General features: G+C 32.4%; 1 protein-coding gene across 1 annotated transcript; it reads right to left on the reverse strand.

The window, feature by feature from the left end:
* Positions 1-3,257: 3,257 nt before the first annotated feature.
* LOC146894684 (olfactory receptor 8G50-like) lies at positions 3,258-4,214 on the reverse strand. Its single transcript, XM_087905928.1, has one exon. The coding sequence runs from the start codon at positions 4,212-4,214 to the stop codon at positions 3,258-3,260; it is 957 nt and encodes a 318-aa protein (XP_087762054.1).
* Positions 4,215-10,637: the final 6,423 nt, after the last annotated feature.

Raw genomic sequence — 10,637 nt, forward strand, 5'->3', positions numbered from 1 at the left:
AACATTCAGAGTAAAACATGGTATACTTCCTTTAAATAACATAAAACATTAATTCAACAAAGAAATGTAAGAACATTTAATAATTGTGGTCCCATAGCTATACCAATTTTTTCTTTCAAAATTAACCATAATTTAATGAATGGGACATGATCATTATTCAGAAAACAATTTTCCAGTTTTATCTTTTTCCCTAGTGAATAATGATACAAATACATGCTACAGTGAAAGAAAATAGCATTGAGTCTGAAACTCAGAATGGTAGGAAAGACACCATAACTCTATATTAAAAAGGTATATGAATAAGTTCAATGACTTTTTGCAATGAACACTTGCAGGTAAAGATATATGGACAAAAGAGTTTACTTCATGACTCATGAAATATATTTTGACTTTCTATTTTTTTCTTTACTTTTTCTTACAGTTTATCTGGGTTGGGATGTCCTAAAAGACACAAGACCTTTATTTTGTGTGTGGTATTTAATATATTTAACTACATAAATAATAATCAAAATAAATTGGAAACTTATTCATGGTCATACAATTTGGTCAGTCATAAATGAAGACAGCATATTCCAATTTGTCCACTCAATATTCTGGTAAAGACTTACTTCTTTTCAAGTGTCTTTAAAATGGAAGAAATCACTCAAACCTTTTCCATTTCATCATAACTGACATAACTTTGTAGTGACTACTACAAAATTAACTTCAAAGCAGCGCAACTTCATACTGTGAGCTAGAGAAGAATGCAGAGGATGGGCTAATTCTGTGCCTTCAGGACCTGAGAAAGTGGCTGATACATTCTATAAGGTTTAAAAATTACTCTGTAAAATATTGCATAAATTAATCAAATAATATAAATTTTCCTTTCTTTTCACATCGGTTCCTCTAGAATCATGACATTAACAAGTTGGGATGAACATTCTACTCTCCTTATTTTCAAAAGTCTCAGTACCAAGTTTTACTGGTCCCTTGCAAAAATCACTAGTGTTAATATGTAGTAACTTGTGATCAATATTCTGTATTCATCAGTGCTGAGAGATAAGGACCTCAGGCTCAGAACTATTTTTGTAGTTAATCTAGTGGTCGGGTAACATCCCCAAGAGCTTCTTCAACTCTAGAGTTGGTAACAGTCTAAACTTTCACAGTCGCCTGAACAGTTATGCCTCCTATGCTCTGAAGGTGAACCCGGGGCTTGTATATGCCAGCTCCAAAGAGCATGAAAGCATACTCTAGAAAGGTTTACAACTCTCAGGGAACAAATCATTGAAAGAGAAGCAAATGGCATTTTCCTGCTACTTAATTTTATTCTATCGTCAAAAATTATACATTAGTCTTTAAATTTTATATGCAGAAACTATTTGTATTAAAAACAATGTTTTAATAATTGAAATCTTAGTAAGAATTGATTATTACATTTCTTATATGCTACTAAATAGTGTTCTTGGTTCAGTCCCACATTATATTGAACTCACACTGTAGTAGTCTTAAAAATCCAGAAGACATTCTGACAGGTACCTCTTACTGAAAAATGTCCAAAGATTTGAAAACGATAAACCATTTTTTAATAATATAAGTTTTCTTTTGTATCCTGTCTAAATCTGTAATCTATATATTTGAGGACTCGTGCCTCATCTATCTATGCCAGGGATTAGAGGCAAGAATCAATATACCAAAAAGCCGTATTTATTTGTCTATATTTGTATGCGTGTAATGTGGTTGTGCGAACATGTGCATGAATGAGTATGTAAAGGGTTAAAACAAATTCTGGTGCTGTTCCTTAGAGTGTTCACTTTCTTTGATGCAATGTCTCTCACTATATTGTAAGTAGCTAAGTAGGCTAGGCTAGATGTCCAGATTGTCCTAGGAATCTAACTGTCTCTACCTTTGAGTTCTGTGATTACAATTGTAAGTTACCACTACTGAAAATAAGCTTTTGAGAATCAACTTAATCCTGGTGCTAATATACAAAAATTTTGGCAAATGAATTGGTTTTTCCAATCCTATTTTTAAATTACTTTTCTTTTTTAAAAGATTTCTTTATTATATAAACAGTGTTCTACATGCATATATGCCTGCATGCCAGGAGAGAGTACCACATCTCATTACTAATGGTTGTGAGCCACCACGTGTTTGCTGGGAATTGAACTCAGGACCTCTGAGAGAGAATGTACATAAACTCTGCTTGTTGGTGTGAATATTCTTCATTCTTCTTTACTTAAATATTGAGGAAAAGTGAAAATATAAGACTGCCTGTGGCCATGTCTGTAACCTTTTGACATCCAATTTGATAAAATCATAGCAGGCACATTTAAAATAAAATGATATTTTAAATTTTTCCTTTAAGTAACCCCAACACTAACCTAGAGTTTCCAGAACAAGAACATTCAGCAGTTTCAGGTATTCTTGCCTAACCACTATTTTTCACTCAAAATTGCTCATGAATTCACGAGTGAGGCTTATCTTTATTCAGAAAAAATGCCAATTTTATCTTTCTTCTATGTTAATAAGTGATACAAATAGATGCTACAATGAAAGACTGCAACTTCATAACTTCTGAGTCTGAAACTCAGAGAGGTAAGAGAGAAAACAAAACATTATGAAGAAATATGACTATGAAGTAAAAGAAAAATGAGAAGGAGTCATACAGCAGTGTAAATAATGCACATATATTCATGAAATGCACTTTGCCTCGCAACATGTTTACCATTGCCTTTCTAGTTTAAGATAGGGTAAACACCTTGTGTGTGGGAACCTGTCTTATGTTAACACATGAACTAATATAGCGCTGAATATTTTTCAATAATCAGAATTACACAATATTCCCATTGCATAGCTTATTTTATTTAAATTAATAAATTTATGGAATTATTCAAAGTATTTTTGAGTCATTTGCTAATTGAACAAGAAGACCTTCTACAAATCATTGAAGCAACAAAGGAAGATTGCAGAAATTTATGTACTTCCATCTTATTAAAATTATATTTGACTTGCTTAAGCAGAGCTTGGTTCATATATGATAATATAATCAACCAAAGGAAAAGTTTAAGAAATTTTAGCAGGTAATATAGGATGCTATTGAATAAACTCTATTATACAAAAGAGTATCACTTCACCATGTGTATGAGGGTGAGAATTTACTTTTACCTTTGGTACATTTCTTGCAAATACCATGTGCTAACAATCACCTCACTTCTAATGTTACCAATCCTGTAAGTAGGCTATATCTTCCAGTGAATTGCAGAAGTTATATTGTATTACTAATGAAAGTCATTCTTTGTTGTGTGGAAATATACCTTTTGTATTATTTTTTTTAGGGCAACGTTGACATCTTTATTTCTCAGGCTGTAAATCATGGGATTCAACATAGGCACAACAATGGTGTAAAACACAGACGACAATTTACTTTGTACCAGGGAGCTGACTGATGGTGGCTGAAGATACATGAAAGTTAAAGAACCATAGAAAATAGCAACAGCCAAAATGTGGGAGCTGCAGGTGCTGAAGGCCTTGCGTCTTCCCCCAGTGGAATGAATGTTGAGGATGCTGACGATGATGAAGATGTAAGAACTAAGAATGGTCATAGCTGGTATAAGAATGTTAAATGAACCAAGGGACCATAATAGTACTTCATTGATAAAAGTACTAGAGCAAGAGAGCTCCAGTAATGGGAAATAATCACAGAAGTAATGCCTTATTGTATTAGACTTACAGAAGAGCAATCTTATCATGAAGATAGCATAAGCTGTGGCACTAAGGAATCCCATACCATATACCCCAGCAATCATCCACAAACAGACTTGATAGGACATGATTACATTGTAAAGCAGAGGATTAGAGATAGCCACATAGCGGTCATATGCCATTACAGCCAACATGTAACATTCAGCAACACCAAAAACACAGAAGAAGTAGAACTGAGCCATGCATTCTGGGTAGGTGATGACATTCTTCTCTGTCACAAAGTTCACCAGCATTTTGGGAGTAATGACAGTGGACTGACAGCAGTCAATAAAGGACAGACTGCTGAGTAAATAATACATGGGTGTGTGAAGCTGAGAACTAAACTTAATCAAGACGATCATTCCCAGGTTTCCCACAACCGTAACCAAGTAGACTCCCAGAAAGATGAGGAATAGGGGTAATTGGAGTTCTGGATTCTTTGTTAACCCATCAAGGCTGAATTCAGTCACTGAGGTTTGGTTTACTTCTTCCATTCTCTTCTGGAAACTCGACATGAGAAGAAAATTTTATATAGAAGTAAAATGTGACTGTCCATTCTCCTATCAATCAGTAAATATTAAAACAGATTTCAAATATTTTTAGGTATCGTCAATCAGCTGTCAACCTAATTTCTACCCAAGTACTCAGAGATTTTGTAGTCCTGAAAAAAGGAGGCATGCAAAACAATAATCAATCAGATGATTGCATACTTGCGACTTTGTCAAAAGAGCTGTGTGTATATGTTCCTAATTCCTACCAAATGCAATCTTCTTTAGCACCCCTTACTGAGTGTTTCAAATATTTGTTATGTGTAAGTAATAGCACCTCTGTTTTGGTAGAAAATGATTTTTATGTGGTAAGTTAAAAATATTATGAAAAGACATCAAGAGCAAACTCAAATTTATGGCAGATAAATTTAAGGATTGAATATAATTAATTAATAATTAAACTTACACGTGTATGCTTATTTTCCTAGTTAAAATCTTGAATTTTGTTTGCTATGTCAAATTATAGCTTTCATTATATTTTTTCATGAATGTTTTCTACTCCATGGATAATATTGTTTATTTAAGACAAGGGCTCCCCTGTATCTCAGACTGGCTTAAAATTCACAATCTTCTTGCCTATTTATTCCCATGTCTTGGGGTAAATTTTTAAGCAAAGCTTCAGTCAGGACTTCAAATGTAATTCATTTTAGCCTTTTCATCTGCTAAAAGTATTCCATGAAACTCCTCCTGAATATATTTCTCAAGAAATATATTCTTTTATGTCGTAAAGACACTTGGATTCATCAACCACCTTGTGTCATTGGGTTCCCCCATTCGAAGTTGGATATGTAAGCGACTGAGATCTCACGAACTTCTGGAAAAATCACAGGCTCTTTTCAATGCTATTGTTCTTTCTAGAGCTCAAAGGAAATACCTTGTTGCTGAAGGTACCCTGTACTCGGTCACAGAACTTTGAGATATCAGGATAGTACTGGTCACTGGACATAAACTAGGACACAACTGAAGGACAAAAATGCTCAAAAATCTTATCCAGCTCAGCACCTTGTGAGCTATAAAAATATATGGACTGCAAAATAATCTAATTAGTACGTAAGTAACATGCACATAAGGGAATATTGAACAATTTTCTGCTCCACAAGGTAAAACTCCTATCTGACACCATTGTCAGACTAAGAACCTCTTGATCTTGCTGGCCATAAATGCACTGCATTTGCTTATGAATATTTCAGTTGTTTTTTTTTAATTATTCTGTATAGATATTCCAAGTCCACAATGACATTTTTTACTGCTGTTATATCTATTGAGCAAAGCACTGTAATGCCTAAACAAAAATTCTGGTTACCTTTTATACTTTGATTATTAAAACTAGAGTCACATTCTTTCTCATTAGCCTAGAATGTACTTTCTATTTGCTTATATACTGTTTGAAGCCTGTTTTGTCTTACATAAAGGCATCACCAAAAGCTTTGTATTTGCTAGTCTTCGTATGTCATTTAGCGCCGTATTTTGATTTTATTAACATGTGCCCTTATATTAAAACACATTTCAATTGAATTATTAAAATTTAAAGAAAAGCAATTGAAATAGAATAAATTATAAACAAATTAGCACAAAATAGCTAAATTCAAACCAAAAAAACATATACTCTGAATCTTTTAGACAGTTCTGAGAGAACCTAAAGAAAATTCTGATAAGAGAAAAATTCACCATGGAAATGTTTCAATACTCAACATGGTAAAAAGAGAAAAAAAAGATAAAAAAAAACCCACTAAGGCTCACGGACATGTGCAGAGTGTTCTCATAATCAATTTAAGGGTTTCACATATAAAGTCATAGCTTTTAAGACAGTATTATAGTACTTAAACAACCTTTGTCTACTTTGGATTACTTAAGAATTGACAGTTAAAATAATTAAAGAATAATGTTAAAAAATGTGTGTCTTAAAAAGTAACAACAAGAGAATCTGAAAACTCTGAAGATATGTAACTTTCTGTACAAAACTTTCTTTTGAATCTCTCTATATGTAACATTCACTTACAGTATTAGCAAGTATTTTAATTTTATTTATAAATTGTATATTTATTATCATTATTAATTGTGTCTCTTTCAATGATATGCATGTGCATTGTTGTATGACATGGCACACATGTGAAGACAACAGAATAACTTTAGAAACTTTCTTTAATCCTTCAACCATGTAGATTCTGAGGACTGAATGCAGATTATCAGTATTACGAGCAAGTGCATTTGCCTTCTGAGTCCAGTAAATACCCTAATTTCTAAGAGAATAATGAATGTAGTACCTTTACAATCCGATGTAAAACTACTTTGAATATGAAATAGGAATTAATTTAATTTCCAATTTGTTATTCACCAAAGTAAACTAAAACAATTCCAATAATAATAAAATTTACCAATGCAAAATTTAAACATGTATATGAAGAGAATAAACCTTGCTGCACTTTTTTTTAAATAGTCTTAGATTTGGTCCCAAGAAAAAGGTGAGTCTCCATAGAACAGCTCAAATTTTATTTTTGACTTTTCTCAAGGTAACATTCACAGCTATACATAATTTGTTTGTATTCTATTTCAAGATTATTAGAATATTAGCATTATATCAACTTTCCATATTCTAGACTAGCCAACAGTATTAATCAACTACATCAGTTAAGCCAGTGCAATTAAGTCATCTTTCATTTCTGTATTTAGATGTTATGTTATATTGTAGATAGACTAGTAGCTTACACAACCATTAAAATATTTAAAATAATAAACACAAGAATTAAATTCATTTAATTATCGAACTCTTTACACCATGCTAAACATGATGATTATGAATCACATTGGGAAGCTTGTAGAGATCTGCACTTCATAAAGTTTAAGATTAAAATTGTACAGTCATAAAAATACAAAACGGTTTATGCATTTTCGAGGCGTTAAAATAAGTAAAAATAGTCTAATACTATGCTTCCAAGATAGTGTCTAGTATTTCCCCCATTTTTTTGCTTTTCCTTAGCTCTCTCTGATTCTCCATTTCCATCTAAATATTTCTTAATTATAAAGGTAATGACAATGTCCTCATGTTACTGTGGAAGTAAAGGTAAAGTGACACCCATTCTGACTTAAAGAACTCACCAATTAAATCTGGAGTTTTAGCATATATTTAGTGTAATTTGACTCCAAAAATGTTATAAAATTTGCAGGTAAAATAAAGACGACAGGTAAAGGCAGCAAATTTGTAATTTAAATGATTAATATGCATACTGATATTCTTAGGCTCAGTACAAATACGTACCAAATTCACAGAAACAATGTACAATAAGCAAAAATTTGAGCTAATGAACAATCATAAAATTTGGAAAGGCATCACCTCTTTTGAATTAATGAATATGATGCTAATTTTTTTATATTTTCATCTTTCATAACTTGTTTTTACTATTTAAATATTCAAATGTTTTTAGATTCAATATGGTTCTCTAAAATCTTCTTTTGCCTACAAAGAACCTTATTGTCCCCAATGATCATCAGAATGAATATTAAATGTAATTTATGCTATATTTAAGCTTAGTTGTTTCAAATTAGTTACCTAACCACAGCTGGTTTAATGGGGCTATGCATTTTGTAATGCAGAAGAAAGGTTTAATCTTGTCATTGAACTTAATTGCTTGAATTCCCATCATCATAACAGGAATCACAGATTAAGAGGGTTTTATGGAGTCTAACACTATGAAAGTTTTTCCTTTTGGAGTTAAATTTGAGCCAGATATTACACATTTCCCGGGGTAAAGCGTACTTCTTGTAGCAAGCATATCTTCAAAATTAATTCAAAGACAAAAATAACCATGGAAATGTATCCAAAGACAAATGAATTTCTTTAAAAAAAATTTAAGACTTACTGGGACATATATAAATTATGGGGTAAAAACATTTTTTCATGTGCAAAATAAATGGTTTAATGCAATGCATATGAGACACCAAAACATAAATCTTTAATAATCAAGGTAGTCCATGCATCATTGTACAATGCATAGGGAAATGAATATCTGGAACATCATTTATATATAAGCAGTGATACAACAGTGATAATAAATTAAATAAGATATGCATTACACATTCCAGTTCAAAGGCATGCAATTAGAATATCAGGAAAAATTCAGCATGTCTGAGGAGCTGAGTTTAGTCATCATTCTCTTGTGAAAAAATTGGTGGTTACCATCAGAAACCATGGCCTCTTCTACTTATCCCATCAAGCAATAATTATAACACAAATATAAATGTACTCAAGAATTTGGAAACACTGTTATGCATGGATGTATGCCATCTGTGTGGTAAAGATAATAATACAGCCCCCTAAAGAGGTACAATGACAGATAAAAATTCATCCAGAATATATCTTTTCTTACATAATGTGATGATGTCTTAGGACTTCATTATATGCTAAGGGAAGGAAACAGAGAGAGCTTTATTTCGTGTGTGACAACATAGATATTTAAGTATGTTAATATTTATTGAAATAAAGAAATTAGGAACTTATTCCTGGGAATAAAATGCATTCAGGCAGTGATGTAGACAGACTATTCCAATATGAACACCAATTATTTTTGACAAATGTTTACTTCCCTTCGAGTCTTCATAAAATTGAACAGACTGGTCCTTTCTACTGAATAATAAAAATTACTCAATAAATGAATTTAATAAGTAGTAGAGTACAGATTTTAACAGTGGTTCCTCTAGATTCATGAATCACTCTCTTTTTCTTATGCATTCTCAACACAAATCATACTTCCCACTCACAATCTCTCTAAGACTTATGTGCTCAGTGCTGTGCAGTCAGCACTGCTGAGGTACCAGGTCCCTGTACTTAGTCTCAGAACCACTTTAGATGTTGATGTAATGACAGGTTAATAACCCAAAGAGTTTTTGTGCTCTCGAGTTGGCAACAGTCTCACCTTTTGCAATCACCTGAGCAGTTTTGCCTCCTATACTCTGAAGGTTTACCTTAGAATTATATATGCCAACAACAAATAAAATGATCACACAGTCTCCAAGGCCTTCCATCTCTCAGGAAGAAAACCCTTGAAAGGGAAACAAATGTCATTTCCCAACAGGTTAATCCTTTTCTGTTATAAAAATCAACCTACATTGGTGATAAAGATTTATTTAGAGATGTCATCTAAATCAAAACCAATATTTTGATAGATGGAATCTCAATAGAATTGAAGATTTTGTGTATCTTATGGCTACTAGTGCTGTTGTTTTCAGCACACATTATAGTGAGCTGGTCTTAAATGTCAGAAGAAAGTCTGGCATATCTTATTGAGAAGCTGTTAGAGAATTTAAAATAATAAACCGATTTCTGTTTCACAAAAGTTTACTCTTATATCATATCCAACTCAACAATATGTATATTTGAGAACTCATGCCTCATCTACCCACATAGGTGGAATTATAAGCAATTAATCACCAATGTATGAGGAAACCTTATTGATTTGTCTGTGTATAACTTTGCATGTAAAGAAGTTGCATGTGCATGTATATGCATGAGTATTTGAAGGACAAAAGAACAGTTTTGGTCCTTCTCAGACTCTCCACATTTTTGGATGCAAGGTCTCTTATTGACCTGGAATTAGACAAGTAGCTAGTCTGTGTGACTAGTTTGTTTTAGCAGGATACGAATCTCTACCTCCCAGTTTGTGCTTGGATCTGCCAGTATTTATCTCTAGTTTTTAAAAAAGATTTTTGAGATCCAAATTTAATCCTGTTACTTGTAAAGCAAGTACTCAAGCAAATGAATCACTTTTTCTGCCCCTATTTTTAAATACTCTTTTATATTATTATTTTTATTGTGGAATTATGTAAAGTAATTCATGACTTCTTGATGATTTAAATATTGTTTTCTAAAAGAAAAATCAGAAAGCAGTGAACTCACTTTGTTATAGACTCTCGCATTTGGTTTCAGCTGACAACTTGACATAAACCTAGAGTCACTTACTGAGAATGAACCTCAGAAGAGCAGACTAACATCTGGCCTGTGTGTGATTCTTTTTCTTAACATCTAATTGGATAAAACCACAGCAAGAACATTTAGAGTAAAACATGGTATTCTTCCTTTAAATTATACAAACCTTAATTAAGCAAAGAAAAGTAAGAACATTTAATAATTGGTGGTACCATAGCTATACCCAATTTTTCTATCATAATTAACCATAATTTAATGAATGAGACAAGATCATTATTCCAAAACCAATTTTCCAGTTTTATCTTTTTCCACAGTGAATGATACAAATACATGCTACAGTGAAAGAAAATAGCATTGAGTCTGAAACTCAGAATGGTAAGAAAGACACCATAACTCTATATTAAAAAGGTATATGAAGGCTCTCTGCTCCTCCCTGTTCTAGAGACAGC

Source organism: Myodes glareolus, chromosome 4 (genome assembly GCF_982192425.1).
Source record: "Myodes glareolus chromosome 4, mMyoGla1.1, whole genome shotgun sequence".
In the NCBI taxonomy this organism is placed as follows: domain Eukaryota; kingdom Metazoa; phylum Chordata; class Mammalia; order Rodentia; family Cricetidae; genus Myodes; species Myodes glareolus.